Consider the following 17,818-nt stretch of genomic DNA (forward strand, 5'->3'; position numbering starts at 1 on the left):
GGACATTGCGGCGCGCATCTTGAGGGCAAGCCATCTTCAGCCCCCGTCATCGTCAACCACTGTGACGGCTGCCACATGTGGGCGGCCGCCACACAGGACTGTGCTGCCTATCAACGTGGATTCGGACATTTCCTGCCGAAGTTTACTATCGCATCTGCCCGAATAGTTTGTCAATTAATGCCGTCGTTCCAGTGATTTATCCACCGTAGGGCACTATTTAAGGGTGGAGGGATGTGGGAATCCTCGGGTCCCATAACAGCCACACGGGCAGCGAACGTCGCGTCAAGCGCATGCGTGCCAGGGAGAGTTGGGAGAGGGGAAACTTTCCTTCCGCGGGCGGCGCGCGGGAATCGCAAGCGCTATCAGCGCCACCGGGTGGGTCACGTGAGATCCCGCTGATATCGCCCGGGTCTCTTTGGTCCCCAGCAAGCGGCGACGGCGGAAGTCTCCGCCGTCGCTCCCGTATTCCCGCACGTGGTTAGTCAACCGCGTTCTTGCCGCGGCAAACGCCGCGGCCCCCCCGTATTCCCCAGTTGGTAAGTCGGAAGCCCTTCTTTACCTAGTGTATTATTCTCTTAGAGGGAACCCTCAGCGATGTCAAGTATAGCTAGCTCGCCTGCTCGAAGTGTTAGTTGCAGTCGTAATAAATGCTTTCCGAGTGTACACGTGGTTGTCGTCTATTGTTTCCTCGAGCTTGACCGGACCGCGGTTGATGCGCCGGCATGCGCCAACCGCGGGGCTCGGTGTGTCGAGGCAGAGGGCAGTGGGCATACCCCCTATCCCGACAAAGCTTAAAACAGCTCCATGGCTGTCATTGTACACATTCCGCTTAGTTTTCCAGGTGTTGCACCTAAAACTTTATTGATATATTAACAAGACGTCGCCGAACCTTAATATGCAATAAACGACGAAGAAGAACTTCGTAGGCGGCGTATGCCTTTTATTGTATTATCTTGAACGTTGTCACTGTAAGTGTTTGCGTTTAAGTTATAAGTTGCAAGTGTGTTTCTTTGTGTTACAGGTTTGTTCTTTTTATAAGTATACGTTCTTCTTTCCTTACCTCATGTTTCTTTTTTTTGTTTTCCGCCTCTCCCTCTCTTTTAGAGCGCGTCTCTTAATGGTCCGGTCCATTCCTGCTGCGAGCGTCGGCGGCGTAACCGAGCGAACGAGCACAACAGCGAAAGATGAAAGAGCAAAGCGTAGTTCCGATGTCGCCAGAGTACCGCGCGTCGCCTGTTCACTTCTTAATCTTTTTTTGGTCACTGCTTTTCATCGGCTAACAATTCTTGTTCCTCGACGCACGTATGTATTAGAAGTTTCTCGAATGTTATCGGTAGTTCTATCCGTTGGCTGTTGTCACGAAATCTTTTTAGGGGCGAAGCTCCTTAGGGTGTGTGGGTCTGTCTCTCCTCTGTAGTATGTAGTAGTAGTCGTCGTCGTCGTAGTAGTAGGTAGCCACGTCTACTTTTATGGAAAAAAAACACCGCATATCCACGGGGTGAATGATGATGAGTGGGCGAAGCTCCAGAGGGAATCATCGGTAAACCGTGAATCTTCCGTGTAATTCGCCCAGTCTCGCCGCACTAAATCGAACGATTGACTTCCACCAATGACACGCGCCATATGTGACGTCATTCCTATTTTATAACAGCGCCCTTCATTATAATTGCACCATCTCCCGCTTAAGGGGACGCTAGCACAAACGCGTTAGAAACGTGCAGTACTCTCTAGTAAGGGAGAGAGGCCACCGCGTCTTACGCAGCCGTTTACACATGCCGGAACGTGCACCGCGTTTGCCGACGCCATCACATGGCTGCTGAGAGAGTATAACCCCCGTATTCATAAACGCTCCTCGACTTGAACTTGACTTGCCACCGCCTTCAACGCGTTTCGAACGCGCTGCCCAAGGCGGTGGCAAGTCAAGTTCAAGTCGAGGAGCGTTTATGAATACGGGGGTAAGGCGGAGAGGCCACAGAGTCTTACACCTTCTTACACGGGCCGTAACGCGCTAGCACAAACGCGTTAGAAACGCGCAGTCTTTCGTTAATGTTGGGTATTTATTGTCATCGTGGTGCGTGCGTCCATGTGCGCTTCGTGGCGTAGTGGTTAGCGCCGCGCGTTCGGAAGCGAACGCGGTTCGATTCCGAGTCCCTGGTTCGATTCCGCGCTACGGACGCAACTTTCGGAATTTTTTTTCCATAAAAGTGGACGTGGCTACCTACAACGACGACGACTACATACGAGGGACAGAGCCACACCCTAAGGAGCTTCGCCCCTAAAAAATTCCGAAAGTTGTGTCCGTAGCGCGGAATCGAACCAGGGACCCCTCGCTTCCGAACGCGCGGCGCTAGCCACTACGCCACGAAGCGCACATGGACACACGTTTGCGCTAGCGCGTTACGGCCCGTGTAAGAAGCTTGTGTAAGACGCTGTGGCCTCTCCGCCTTACCCCTGTTTTCATAAACGCTCCTCGACTTGAACTTGACTTGCCACCGCCTTGGGCAGCGCGTTCGAAACGCGTTGAAGGCGGTGGCAAGTCAAGTTCAAGTCGAGGCGCGTCTATGAATACGGGGGTTATACTCTCTCAGCAGTCATGTGATGGCGTCGGCAAACGCGGTGCACGTTCCGGCATGTGTAAACGGCTGCGTAAGACACTGTGGCCTCTCCCCCTTACTAGAGAGTACTGCACGTTTCTAACGCGTTTGTGCTAGCGTCCACTTAAGCGGGAGATGGTGCAATTATAATGAAGGGCGCTGTTATAAAATAGGAATGACGTCACATATGGCGCGTGTCATTGGTGGAAGTCAATCGTTCGATTTAGTGCGGCGAGACTGGGCGAATTACACGGAAGATTCACGGTTTACCGATGATTCCCTCCGGAGCTTCGCCGACTCAGCATCATTCACCCCGTGGATATACGGTGTTTTTTTTTCATAAAAGTAGACGTGGCTACCTACTACTACTACATACTACAGAGGAGGGACAGACCCACACCCTAAGGAGCTTCGTCCTTAAAACAGCGGCTGCAACTCTCAACTTTGCCGAGACGCGCTCGCCCATTGACGGCGACGCGACACAGCAGGCCGTACCTGTTTTTAAATGCGAATGCATTTCTTAAGCGCGAGACACACGATGCGATTTTGCGTGCGATCCGTCGTACGACGCGCCGCAGTACGACTTGCCGCATACGACGATTCGGGACACATGATGCGAACGAGCGTGCGGCGCGTCGTTCGCTGATGCTCCGCCCACATTGTCACTCTTTCATTGTTGCTTGACCAATTTTGGTGCTCATCGTATTGACGTCAGAAACAAGACTGATACACGGTTGTTTTGCTAGTTGAAAACAATATGGATGGCTTCTTTTTGTGAACGATGATCCGTTTTGCCATGGTTATTCACAATAAAGAATAGTTTGGGAGTCCAACATAACTATGTCCTAAAGTTAGACGAATTCACATAAAGGTACCGGCAACTGTGGTCTACTCGCAGCGCGCGAAAACTAGCGGAAACCCTGTTGTTTCGCGAGTTGTGTTGGTCGTGTGTTCAGCGTGCTGTGCGTATTCCCGCAATGCTGCACCTCGACCGCCGCAGAAGACTGCTCCTACTTAAAATGAAGGTTCTTCTGATTCAGAAGAAACGGAGAGAGAAGCGAAAGCGGTGGGTGCGACCATCATGGAGAAAACGGCACACCGAAAGCGGGTATTTTACGACGGTGAGTAGCGTTCTCTTCAGTTATTGTAACCGTAAAAGCAGGATTAGGCAACCGCATTTTCGGCATTACATTTACAGATAATGAATAATTTAGGCAACGCGATACTGATGGAATAGTTAAGTGCCGTCATTGCTGCATGCCTGACAAGTGTAACTTTACTATCGAGGATGTTACCTTGACATTAAGAATGCTAGCACTGCACCAACTTGGATTTCCGTACCAAGATACATTTAACATGCAGAAATGCTGTCGTCAAACAACCATTGGACCGATTCTACTGAAGTTGCGTTTGAAGGTGAAGTTACAGAAAGCACAATTTTGATGTAGGGCCTCATACTAAGAAAAATTGCCACAAATTCGCAAGTCTAAAAAAAAGTTGTCGCAGTTTCACCCGAAAGGCGAAGCATCAATTGCGATAGCAACTTAGTAGAGAGCTATACGAAGTAAGGATAGTAGTTTTATCCGCTGTACAAACTTGGACATGCAGCAGCACCGGCAACACACAGCACTGTTGTCGACGCCGTCGGCGTTTTGCCCGCGTTCGCACAAAATGCGTGCGGCGTTGGTGACTGTTGCCGGAGCCTCTGATATAAATAGGCACTTGGTGCCGCAGCTAAACGTCGCCTCCCTTCCCTGCACCCCCCCCCCCCCCCCCACGGCCTTTTGTGCGTCAGAAGAAGGCGCGTTTGCTCTACATATATGGTGATTGTAAAGGAGGAAAGAGACGCCTACTTCTGCAGCCCTTAAGGGCGCACGGCACAGAACGCGCGTTTGTTCTCCGCCATGCGTTCACTCCCCGTGAAAGCGCGCGTCCCTCGCGCTCTTTCACTCGCACATACAGCGTTCGGCGGCGCGCGGCGACGATTTCATCTCCATTGACGTCATACGGAACCTCACGGCGACGGCGACGGCGACGCCGACGGCAGAAATCTGCTTTGGAGTGTCCATATAATTGCTATCGCAATAAAAAGGTGAAACACGAAGTTTACGAATCCGTAACGCTGCACCGAAAACGGATGTCGGAGCTCTGTAAGCTGTGTACCGTTTACGCAAGGTTCTTGCAATGCTTATGAGGGTTTTTCAAAAGGCCTACAAATTAGTGGTAAATTTGAGAGTGGTGTATAATACATCACCTTTGCCCATTTCAGATGTCTCTTCACATGTATTTAATACGTTTATATTGTCACGTAGTAGTGACGGTAGAGAAAACAGTCACAAAACTGTGTATGACGAAACTGGTTGTTTATTGGGCGAACCTGTGCCCACAAAAGCAAGCTACACTCAAAGCACAACGATAGCGGCGAACACAGTCGGCGATCGTCGAAAATCTGATCAGCGGCGAAACGCGTCGGCTTTTATACCTGAGTCATCGAAGGTTCCAGATTAATCCCTGATGTCCGCGTGTCTTCCAGAAAGTTCTAGACAATTCGCGTCGCTCATACAATCAGATTACATGGGCGTCGGCGACCACAGACGACGGATAGAAGCATTGATAACGTCCGAGAAGCTTCCAATGCAGGCGCGTCCTGCGCCGAGCGATAACGTTTAACATTTGTCAGCCAATGTTAAAAGCGGCTACCGGTGAAAGATAAACTTTGTACGTGTCAATACCCTCCCCTTAAAAAGCATCGTCCCGATGCTACAAACAAACACTAAAGCGAAAACAAAACCATGCGTAATAAACAAAATAACAAAAAACAATAACAAAGTAACAAAGTACCTAAGTTTGTCAGCGGGCGTAGAAAGGCTTAAGACGCACCACGTGGATGACTTCAGGTCGTGCCCGGCGCCGCTGTGATTGCGAAATGCCGTCTGGCACGACCTCATAGTCCAGTGCGCCAATACGTCGGGTGATCTTATATGGTCCGAAATAGCGACGTAACAGCTTCTCGCTAAGTCCTCGTCGGCGTATCGGAGTCCAAACCCAAACACGGTCACCGGGCTGGTACTCGACGTAGCGTCGTCGAAGGTTGTAGTTTCGGCTGTCGGTCCTCTGCTGGTTCTTGATGCGCAGGCGGGCGAGCTGTCGACCTTCTTCGGCACGCTGCAAATAGGTGGCAACGTCGAGATTTTCTTCGTCGGTGACGTCCGGTAGCATGGCGTCAAGCGTCGTTGCCGGGTTCCTTCCGTAGACCAGGTTGAACGGCGCCATGTGCGTCGCTTCTTGCACGGCCGTGTTGTATGCGAAGGTCACGTACGGAAGGATGGCATCCCACGTCTTGTGTTCGACGTCGACGTACATTGCCAGCATGTCGGCGATGGTCTTATTTAGGCGCTCGGTGAGGCCATTCGTCTGCGGGTGGTAGGCGGTGGTCCGGCGATGGCTTGTGTGGCTGTATCGCAGGATGGCTTGAGTTAGTTCTGCCGTAAAGGCAGTACCTCTGTCGGTGATGAGGACTTCTGGGGCACCGTGACGCAGGAGGATGTTCTCAACGAAGAATCGGGCTACCTCGGCAGCACTGCCTTTGGGCAAGGCTTTTGTTTCGGCGTAGCGGGTGAGGTAGTCCGTAGCTACGACGATCCATTTATTCCCGGACGTCGACGTCGGAAAAGGCCCCAGTAAGTCCATCCCAATCTGCTGGAACGGTCGGCGAGGTGGCTCGATCGGCTGTAGAAGTCCGGCTGGCCTTGTCGCGGTGTTTTGCGTCGCTGACAGTCTCGGCATGTCCTTACGTAATGGGCGACGTCGGCAGAGAGGCGAGGCCAGTAGTATTTTTCTTGTATCCTTGCGAGCGTGCGGGAAAAAACCGAGGTGTCCAGCCGTTGGGTCGTCATGGAGAGCTTGCAGAACCTCTGGACGCAATGCTGAGGGTACCACGAGGAGGTAGTTGGCTCGGAGAGGCGAGCAGTTCTTCTTTAGGAGAATGTCGTTTTGCAAGAAAAACGACGCCAATCCTCGCCTGAACACCTTCGGCACAGTGACGGTCTTGCCTTCCAGGTAATCTACAAGGTTCCTTAGTTCCGGGTCGGCTCGCTGTTGTTCGGCGAATTCGTCGGCACTGATGGGTCCCAAGAAAGTGTCGTCATCCTGGTCATCCTGTGGCGGCGGTTCGACGGGGGCGCGAGACAAGCAGTCGGCGTCAGAGTGCTTTCGCCCGGACTTGTAAACGACGGTGATGTCGAATTCTTGAAGTCTCAGACTCCATCGTGCGAGGCGACCTGAAGGATCCTTCAAGTTAGCTAGCCAACACAAGGCGTGGTGGTCGCTCACAACTTTAAAGGGCCTGCCATAGAGGTAGGGGCGAAACTTTGATGTAGCCCAGATGATGGCGAGGCACTCCTTTTCTGTTGTGGAATAATTTGCTTCCGCCTTCGATAGCGACCGGCTAGCGTAACTTACAACCCTTTCTTGTCCATCAGTCCTCTGCACAAGCACGGCGCCGAGTCCTACGCCGCTTGCGTCGGTGTGGACTTCGGTATCGGCATTTTCGTCGAAATGCGCAAGGATGGGCGGCGATTGTAGGCGTCGCTTCAGTTCTTCAAATGCTTCGATTTGCGGCATCTCCCACTTGAACTCGACGTCGGCCTTCGTGAGGTACGTCAGTGGCTCGGCGATCCGTGAAAAATCCTTGACGAAGCGCCTGTAATAGGCGCACAGTCCCAGAAATCTACGCACTGCCTTCTTGTCAGCGGGCAGAGGAAAGTTGGAGATGGCCGCAGTTTTCTGAGGGTCGGGGCGCACTCCAGACTTGTTGATGACGTGGCCTAAAAACAAGAGCTCCTCATATGCGAAGCGGCACTTTTCTGGCTTTAACGTGAGTCCGGAGGTTTGATTGCTTGAAGAACTGTTTCAAGGCGCCGCAGGTGTTCTTCAAAGCTTGAGGCAAACACAACGACGTCGTCCAAATAGACGAGGCAAGTCTGCCACTTCAAGCCTGTCAGTACTGTATCCATGACGCGTTGGAAAGTCGCAGGTGCCGAGCAAAGACCAAACGGCATGACCTTGAACTCGAACAGTCCGTCTGGTGTTATAAAGGCCGTCTTCTCCCGGTCCCTCTCGTCGACTTCGATTTGCCAGTAGCCGGTTTTGAGGTCCATCGACGAAAAATACTTTGCGTTGTATAGTCGATCCAAGGCGTCGTCAATCCGTGGAAGGGGGTATACGTCCTTCTTCGTGACCTTGTTGAGGCGACGATAATCGACGCAGAAACGTAGGGTTCCATCCTTCTTCTTCACTAACACCACGGGGGACGCCCACGGACTCTTGGACGGCTGGATGATGTCGTCGCGTAGCATTTCGTCGACTTGTTGCCTTATGGCCTCGCGTTCGCGTGCCGAAACTCGGTACGGGCTCTGACGCAGTGGGCGGCCATTTTCGTCGGTTATGATTCGGTGCTTGGCGACAGGGGTTTGTCGAACTTTTGACGACGACGAGAAGCAATCCTTGTATTGCAGGAGCAGAGCTTTTAGTTGTTCTTTCTTATGCCTGGGAAGGTTCTGGTTAACGTTGAAAGTTGCTTCAGGTATTATAGTCGTCGTTGCGGGTGCACTGGAATCCGTGAAGGCGAAAGCACTGCTGGCTTGTACTATTTCGTCGATGTAGGCAACCGTGGTGCCTTTGTTAATGTGCTTGTATTCGGGGCTGAAGTTCGTGAGCATCACCGTTGCTTTCCCTGCACGTAGCTCAGCTATGCCTCTAGCGACGCAAATTTCACGGTACAGCAGTAAGTGATGATCGCCCTCGATGACGCCCTCCATGTCTGCAGGCACTTCCGTACCGACGGAAATCATTACGCTGGAGTGAGGCGGAACGGTGACTTGTTCTTCAAGCACATTCAAGGCATGGTAACTGATGCATGTATCCGGCGGTATCGCTTTGTGTGTTGAAAGCGTTATCGACTTGGACCTTAAGTCGATGACTGCACCATGTTGGTGTAGAAAGTCCATGCCTAGGATGACGTCCCTGGAGCAGTGCTGCAGGATTACGAAACTCGCCGGGTAAGTGCGGTTGTTTACCGTGACTCGCGCTGTGCAGATTCCAGCCGGCGTTATTAGGTGACCTCCCGCTGTCCGTATATCGGGTCCTTGCCAGGCCGTCTGCACCTTCTTTAACTTGGCGGCGAATGCGCCACTGAAAACTGAATAGTCGGCGCCAGTGTCGACGAGAGCGGTGACGTTATGACCATCGATGAGCACGTCAAGATCGGTAGACCGGCGTCTGGCGTTGCGGTTAATTCGTGGCGTCGGATCACGGCTGCGTCGGCTTGCTCTGCTGCTGCTACGTCGCGTCGGAAGGTCTTCGTTCGGCGGCGATGTGCTGTCAAGGCTGTTGCTAGGCGGCGTGCTGATATCTCGTCGTGATGATTCGCGAATCGTCGTCGTCGTCGGCGGCGGAGGATCTTCGGCATTGCGTCGTACAGCAACCTTGATTTGCTTCTAAGTTAAAGTTAAACACTGTAGTGTTTTTTGCAATTTTTTGGAATATTTGTAAAATAAATTGATGACCTAAGTAAAAAACCTCATTCCAACATTTACAAAATTTTTCTTTTCGTGCAACAGACCTCGTAAAGTTCCGTGTTGTGTATGTCTAAAAAAACGTATTTCCATTTCCATGTAGTTGCACTGCACCTCCCTAGCTAAAGCCATCACTTGAAATACTGTGCTGTTTGTTAAGACAACTTGCTGCAATCTCTAAAGAGAGACGGAATTAATGCGCATCTCTCTTCCTCAGATGCAAAAAATGCGTAACGGAGACGTAGAGTACTTTAAAAAGTACTACCGTATGACTCCACATCAATTTGACTTCCTTCTAAGCCTCTTGCGCGAAGACCTTGAGAGGAAGCATGTCATCAGAGAGCCGATATGCCCTGCTGAGCGACTGGCCATGACACTAAGGTAATGTATACCACATTTGTGTAAGGTGTTGCATTGTATACTTAAAGTTTTATGTCCCTTTCGACCACTGCAGTGTTCATTCAGTTGATTAGGGCCTCTATTTGCATGTAATACAATGAAACAAAAATAAAAACAGAATATGTTGACGGTTAGTTGGTGGCTATAAGTAATAAATTGTACTGCAAACAGGACGACACTGATAGGAGACAGGACAAGGCACTAATCTCAACGAACATATCTATTACGTCATACTCCTGCTTATAAAACAAACCTAAGGAGCATGCTGAGAGGAATTATCATGAAGGACAGATTGAGAGCAAATCATACAAAATATACTGATAAGAAAAATTCTGTGTTGTGCAGAACATGACAGAAGCAGTAAGGACAGGCGTGCATGCATGTCATCCCTTTGGTTGCGCGACACAATTGTATGAAGCAACAGAGTGATGAATTGGGCTAGTTGGTGCACATTCATTGTTATTACGCTATGTGCAGCACATACTAACAGGGGCAAGAGGGACACTGACTGGGAATAAAGACAGAAACTGACACAATAAAGCCATTATTTCCGGAATGTTTGCATGGTGTCATTAGAGCCAACTAGATTTTAGGTGTCAAGGTTGTGCAGCCGTGTATCACAAAAGATTAAAAGAGACCAGATTGTAAAAAGAAACATTCCAAGTTTGTAAAATGTACTGTTTTTGTAGTTTATAAAATTCCCTTGACATGTCACAATGCATCCATGGGACAAACTGGCCACTGTAGGCATGAGCACCTGAAAGAGCACGAGTGGCCTCTACCAACAGGAACTGGCTCGCATTCAGTACAACACTGCAATATATGCACGTGTCAAGCTGTTATTAAAGAGGCTGTGATATTGAAAAGGAGCCAGGATACCACTGGTCAAGAATTATGAGCATTTTTAAAAGGCTTATTTTATATGTTGTGCTTAACCAGTAACAAACAATTTTGAAATTGTCTGCAACAAGCTTTCAAACCTGCCATTCTAACCCCTGTTGCAGGTACCTATCATCTGGTGACGTCATGCAGGATATAGCCTTCATTCCGAGTGGGCATATCAACGGCACGACTGGCTGTCCGAGTCACATGCAGAGCACTTTGGAGCAGACTGCAGCCGCTATACATGCCGGTTGGTATACCTGTTAAATTTGTTACAGGCAATTGCTTCCAATGTTCAAGCTCTAGTTGCACTTAAGAAAAAAACAATTCGACCTCATGGTCGTACACCTCAAAATAGTGCAAGCTGTGCTTTTGCCAAAGTGCTCAGCACACCTTTTATTATGTGAACTAGTTGTCCTTTTCACTTTACAATCTTTATGCAAGGCTAAGTGCTGGGCGAATTGGTACATATTGAACAAGGAATTAAACAGCGAACTAGATTCATACACAGAAACAAGAAGTGCACAGGACGATTCTGAACTATCAACTGACTTTATTATGTACGAAAACCCGCACGGTTCGTACCAAGTGCATGCACCAGCACAAGATACCGCAAAACCACTTTTTTCCCTGTCATGGGCACATGCAATCAAAATCAGATTTCTATGTGTGAACACTCCTTTTCAGTCAGGATTGTGAGCAACGGTACACTAAAGGCTCAATCACACTGGCGACTTGAGGAGGTCGCGCGACCATTTGCGATTCGCGACCAAAAAGCGACCGATGTTCACACTGGCAAGCCCAGCTGAACGCGACCCGCAAGTCGCAATCCCATAGATTATCGTTTTCAGCGAGAATTCTAGGAATCTACGTAGTTCACACGCACTTCACTGGCACTGTGTAAATTGGTTTCGCATTCCGGCAACAGCCACAGATTTTGATTCGAGCGAACAGAAAGATGTCCCTGTGCTGATGTGCTGTGCCATGGTGTCAGCTGTGGCAGCGAGGAAGCCTCCGAAAAAAACGCGATGCTGGTAGGTGCGCCCATGCCTCCGCTCGCATGAAGTGGCCGGCCACGCAAGCCACCTCCTGCCCGAACTTTGTGCACATGACGAGTATTATCGAGAGCAAGTTGTCATTTGTAATTTGCATTGCGTGGGATTCGGTACATAATATTAAAGCGAAGCTGTTCACCTGCTGTTCACCTTTGGGTGGCGTGCTCATCTAACGAATGGCAGCTGGAAAAAGGGTTTGTGTTGTGCTTTCTTTTCCAGCTGGTTTAGTTTCCAGCGAATGCGACCGCATACATTTGACACGTTGCTGCAACTGCTGCGTCCCAACATCACAAGTCTGCATATGGTGGCATGGACAACGCTGGATAAAAACCCATAACATCACTTTCAGCGCAGCGCCGATTGGTTAAACAGCTTTGCGACCACGGTTGCGCGACTGAAAAATTGAGCAGCGAGCGACTGGCCCAAAATGGTCGCTTTTCGAGAAAAGCGACCATTTGTGACTGACTGAGCCTTAATACAAAGGTAACTGTGCTTCCTAATCTGAAAATATTTAAAAAATCTCCCTTGGCGTTCGCGTTCTTCTCGTGCCAAGAATCGTTGTGGAGCTAAACAGAATAACAGAACCACATCTCCTGCAATTATGGGCTAAATGACCATCTGTTCATTTCATCAAGTTTAGCATGGTGCCAAGTTGGGCCATACAGCGCACTCACCAGCAGTTGTAGCTTGAAGAAATTGCAGTGTTGACTTGTGCAACATGCCCACAGGGGCATTCTGTATTGTGTTTGTGTTTAGAATATACAGTCGAGCCCCAATATATTGAATCTGAAGGGGATCACAAAAAAAGTTTTATATTAGGTAATTCGATATGTAGAAGAAAACTTTTATACAGGGGATTTTTGAGCTGTTCAATATACACATAATTCGTTATGTGGATTCAATCTACCTGGGTTCGACTGTAGTTGCAATCGGTCACCTGGCATGCATGGTGAATCTTAAAATGGTGTTTATAAGCTTGCAGTGCACTGACAAAGTACTACCCTTCACTGTAAAAGCTGCTTCATGCTCTAAATTGTTTTTTTAACATACAGAAACCCAATACTGCCACTTGGCTACATGTCGCTGAGGGGTTCAGGCACACCTGGCAGTTTCCAAACTGCCTTGGAGCTGTCGACGGCAAACATGTACATATCAAGTGCCCTGGGAAATCTGGAAGCATGTACTTTAACTACAAGGTGTGTATAATTTTGCAATATGCAACAAGTTAAAGCAATGCTTCAGGCCAGTTGGTTTGTGATGAAAAAACTCGTGGAACGCATGTACAACTATTCATATTCTGCCTTGAATAATAACACAGTGAACACAACAGGCAAGGAACCAGCTTGCAGTGCATAAGGAATTCTTTAAATAAAGGTCAGATAAGATGTGAATGTAGAAATCGGCAAGAAGTGCCAGAAAAGTTTGATTTAACATTTCAAATGTTTGCTTTCCGCTGTTCGTACGCTCTCCGTGATAGCGCGTATCCCCCGCGCACTTTCGCTCGCGCATATGGCACGCGGCGACGATTTTATCGCCCTTGGACTTTATACGGAACCTCACGGCGACGGCAGAAATCCAGTTGAAGTGTCCATATAATTGCTATCGCAATAATAAAAATGTGCTTGTTTATCATCTTTGACGCAGAAGTACTTTAGTTGGTCCTGCCTCAGGTTTTTCAAAGCTCTGAGATGGTCTTCCACTAACCTTGCCGCTCATTTTTTCCTTCGTGGAATCTTCTACATCCTTATGCACATTCCACGCACACAATACCCGAGACTTGTAGCTCCTCACTGCAGAACCCGACAGCTCAGATTTGTGGCACGCAGCGGCTTAGCTCAGTGCTTGGATGATGAGAATATAGGGGGTGGTTCCTGGGCGCGCATGAGCTGATCCTACACTTGTTGGTGTGTTATGCTGCTACTTGCTTTGTAAATATATTCTTGCGCACGTCTCTCCACGACAGTAGTCCGGTACACTCTCGTGGTTACTTCTTTATTGCAGGGCACTTACTCCATTGTCCTTCTTGCTGTGGCTGACAGCAATTACAAGTTTGTTGTTGTGGACGTGGGTGCCTATGGCAAACAGAGTGACGGGGGAGTGCTGGAGCAGTCCATATTTGGGAGACTACTTGACGAAGGAAAGCTGCAGCTTCCCCGAGACCTGCCACTGCCGAATACAACCCTGCCGGCTCCTTGCGTTTTCATTGGCGATGAGGCCTTCCAGCTCAGAACTGATTTTATGAGGCCATACCCTGGGCGAGGATTGGAGGCTCGCAAGAGAATATTCAACTACCGCCTGAGCAGAGCCAGGCAAGTTGAAATGCTTACTATGCTGCTTTTGTAAGAACTGAAAGCTCATGATTTACCACAAACATTTTTTTTACATCACGCAGAAGGTGCGTCGAGAATGCATTTGGCATCCTGGTGACCCGCTGGAGAATTCTGGAGAGAGCAATGGGAGAATGTCCTGAAAACGCAGAGGAGACGGTGAAGGCACTGTGCGTGCTACACAACTTCCTGATGGATGCCCGCACAGGGAGTGATGACTTTTACTGTGGGCCCGGCTATGCCGACTCTGTAAGCCCACAGGGTCAACGGCAGAGTGGCCAGTGGCGGCAGTTAGTTGTACAGCCACCCATGTAGGTGGCCCGCACCAAGGCCCATAACTTTGCCTGCATGGCACGATATGTGAGAGATATATATCTGCAGTACTTCAACAGCGCTGCGGGGCATGTGTCTTGGCAAGATGCTGTGGTTTGAACGTGCAATGCATTGCTGCTACCGCTGCGCCATTTTCGCCGAGAGGCGAACCCTGTTGTATGAGGGGGTACCCAAAAGTAACCGGGATTGTTTTTAAAAAGCTATGTAGTTATTTACTTTTCACAAAACAACCTTACCACCTTCAAAGTACTCTCCATTACACTTATTACATTCGTCCAATCTGAGATTCCATTTTTTAAAACATTTTTCAAACTCGTCTGTTTTGATGGTTGACAGCTCCTTTTTTTTCCCCTTCATCTCTTCTACATCGTGAAATTGCGCTCCTTTCATGTTCTGCTTTCACAAGAGGACAAAAAAAAAAAAGACAGTCGCACAGAGCAAGGTCAGTTGAGTAGGCGGCATGTGGCAAGGGAGTCGTGCTATTTTTTGCCAAAATTGCCGCACTGAGATGGCTGCATGAGCTGGAGCATTGTCGTCGTTATAAACACTGTTCCCCGACTTCCACAAATGAGGCCTTTTCTGTTGCACGCTGTTATGCAATCTCTTCAGTACTTCTAAATAAAAAGCTCAAGTAACATGACTCCCTTACACACTTGACCTAGCTCCGTGCGACATTTTTTGTTTCCTAGAATGAAGAAAAACATGAAAGGACTGTGATTGCACGACGCAGAAGAGGTGAAGAAAAAGAACAAGAAAGGGAGCTATCAACCATCAAAACAGACGAGTTTGAAAAATGTTTCAAAAAATGAAATCTCAGATTGGACAAATGTAATAAGTGTAATGGAGAGTATTTTGAAGGTGGTAAGGTTGTTGTTTGAAAAATAAATAACTATATTTGCTTTTGAAAAACAATTCGGTTACTTTTGGGTAACCACTCGTATTTCACCAAACTATGATAAATCTGCACTCACCCTGCGCCGAAAGGGTTGTTCGGGCTGTGGAAAACGGAACTTAGTCCTCAAGTGCCGTATCTCCGTACCATTGAAAGCGGCATGGCCTGGACCATTAGCGGTGTTAACTGTGGTGGACTGGGTCAAGCCTCCCCAATTAAGGTTCGATCGTACCGCTGTTTTATCCTTGAGCTGTTGTCTATTTTCAATACATTCCACCCCACCGAATGTGGGTTGCTTAGGCAACAGGTCAGCATCGCTTTTCAGGCAGCAGCGAGCGATTGCGCTGGCACCGAGCCAGAACCCACGCTCTTCCCCTGCAAGTTCTTGACTCCATATGGTGCACAATACCGTCCTTTCCTGTAAGCACTGATATAACTCTGCCCAGCTTCCATAATAGCGGACGTGTGCTGTTATCGTGCACAAGCACCATGTCAGTTTATCTGGGTTTGTGTCCATATAAGAGGTCGTGCTTATGACCGCTACGACTTCACAGCAAACATGAGAGGGCCTCGGTGTTGAGACTGCTGCGCCCAAGTGAACGTGTGAATGCATATTTTGTCAATCTGATGAGCGCCCCCACCAGCCTTCCCATCAGGGAGCTCTATCTGCAATGAACTTCCTTTTGACCTTCGCCCTGACGATGCCACAGGCGTTCATGCTGCTCAATTCAGTAGGCCAACTGCTTCAGCTTGTTTGTTCTTGCTGAAGGGCATCATATCATGCGTGTTTCCTCTTCCACAAGTCTTGAAAAAGCAGCTTTGCGACAAGTGTAATTGGCGTTGAATACTCCAAAGGATTGTACACCCTTGCAAATGTCTGAAGCACGATGCACTTGTTAAAAGGCTTGTTCGCTGCGAAGTCGGATGCTTCATGTGCAGTAAGGATAATCTGGTCACCTTCCCGTTCCCAAGGTATGCGATTTCGGGAATCTCCAGTTTCTTCTTTAACAGCAACCTTGTTGCACAGAAAGCATTTGCACAAAGCATCTGAATTGGAGGTGCACTTGCACAGTTCTGTGCTTGCTTCAGAGAACATTTTGCGCATTTCACTGTACACTGTTGCAGCTTTATTCACATTTGGAAGTCCCACGATGAGGTCGTCTACACGAAAGGCTTTTTCCAGCAAAGCCAGTTTCCGGATATCGTTCTTGACAAACCGCTAGGTGATGGCGAATGGTAGCTGCTAGCAAAAAAGGACTGGATGAGGCTCGGAATGGGACCCACGTCATCCTCGTCACCACAGGTGGAGATGGGTCACCATCTGAGGACAACCGGTCAATCTAGAGGAATCGCAGCATGTTGTAAACTTCCGGGCAAATAAGCATCTGCACTTTTTGATATCCGCAATTGGAACGACTGGGTGACATAGGAAGACGAGTAGCAGCTGCACTATGTCAATGCCTGGCTTTATACCCTTGAACATGATATCGTTCGAGCAGGGATGACCAAGCGCGTGCAAAGCAGCTTTGTCGTGACAGCATCTCGACGGACAACTGCATGATGCGGCATATAGTAGCACTTTTTCAACTTGCCCTGCGTGCTCTTTGTTAAAATACGCTCAGACTGCCGTGTCTTAATGCTTCAGGAGCGGAGACTTGTGAAAATTTATTGACTTGGGCTTGCAAACGGCGCTCGACTAATCTTCGAGTTTCACTGCCTCAAGGTATCCCTGGAGCTTGTATCATCAGCGGTGCCTGGTAGCATCCATCAAACTTTGTGATGCTGTCTTCAAATATTATAAGTTCTGCATGAGCCTTGCCATTTTACACTGTAGATGGGTTAATTCCAATGACACCGAGACGCCAGGTTGCAGAAGGATCGCAGTCGGGAAGAGGAGTCGTGCTGCAAGTTAATGACAAAGCACTCGTAGGTGTTGAACCTTCTTTGAGTTCCACCATTCCCTGAACTGGACGTTGCATTCACGTTGCAGGTGAAGAGTCGCTAACCTCATTTTCTGCTGAGATGCAAGATGTAGTGACTGTCGGCATTCGGTAGAGGAAAGTCCAGACTTGGGGCACTCGTTGCCGTCGATTGCTTTGCAAGCTCCCAAAGAACAATGCTCTGGACACCGGATGCCTTTCGGTTGTATTCGGCCGCTGCCACAAGTTCTTCCTTGTAAGCGTAGTCGAATGTTTTCTTGTCAAGGCAGCTAACACGAGTCCAACTGGGAGGCATTGGGAACAAAGGCTGCAATTCGTCAGTCAGGAGAGTAATTGTTTTCATGATGCTGTCCCTGACAACGCCATGGTTCTTGCTTAGCTGCTCCACGGATGCCATTGAGGTTAAAACTTGGAAGAGCGATGACTGGGGGATTTTGGCACCAACAGACATGTCGCTTAATAAAGACCCTAGCCCAAGCATTTATTCTCATGCACATGCCATTCCTCTTGTTCCCCCTGTTGCCGCCTGTCGGCAATGATGTTCAATAGTGCTGCAGGTTGCCACGACAAGGTGGCCTCCTGTATGTTCAGACGAGTACCTTGGTGAATGGACGTGAGATCACGCGCTATAGACATTAGGACCCTTTTTGGGACAAACAGCAGATTTATATATCGATGCTTGTGTCATTACATTCCACAAGTTGTACCACTATAGATTAAATGCGCGATTTAAATTTGACAGCGCTTTATTGTTTAAAAGAAAAAAAGATTACAAGACAAAGAGAGGCGCAATATGGATGTACCTACTGCAAGTTTTCAAC

The 17,818-nt window shown here is 48.8% G+C and overlaps 1 protein-coding gene across 1 annotated transcript; it reads left to right on the forward strand.

Annotated features, from left to right (window-relative positions):
- The first annotated feature begins 10,615 nt into the window (after positions 1–10,615).
- On the forward strand, positions 10,616–14,147 carry LOC119431955 (uncharacterized). The gene is made up of 4 exons (XM_037699393.2): positions 10,616–10,700; positions 12,558–12,701; positions 13,507–13,814; positions 13,898–14,147. Exons 1-4 carry the CDS (start codon positions 10,695–10,697, stop codon positions 14,145–14,147), a joined length of 708 nt encoding a protein of 235 aa, XP_037555321.2. The 5' UTR covers positions 10,616–10,694.
- Positions 14,148–17,818: the final 3,671 nt, after the last annotated feature.

Source organism: Dermacentor silvarum, chromosome 10 (genome assembly GCF_013339745.2).
Source record: "Dermacentor silvarum isolate Dsil-2018 chromosome 10, BIME_Dsil_1.4, whole genome shotgun sequence".
In the NCBI taxonomy this organism is placed as follows: domain Eukaryota; kingdom Metazoa; phylum Arthropoda; class Arachnida; order Ixodida; family Ixodidae; genus Dermacentor; species Dermacentor silvarum.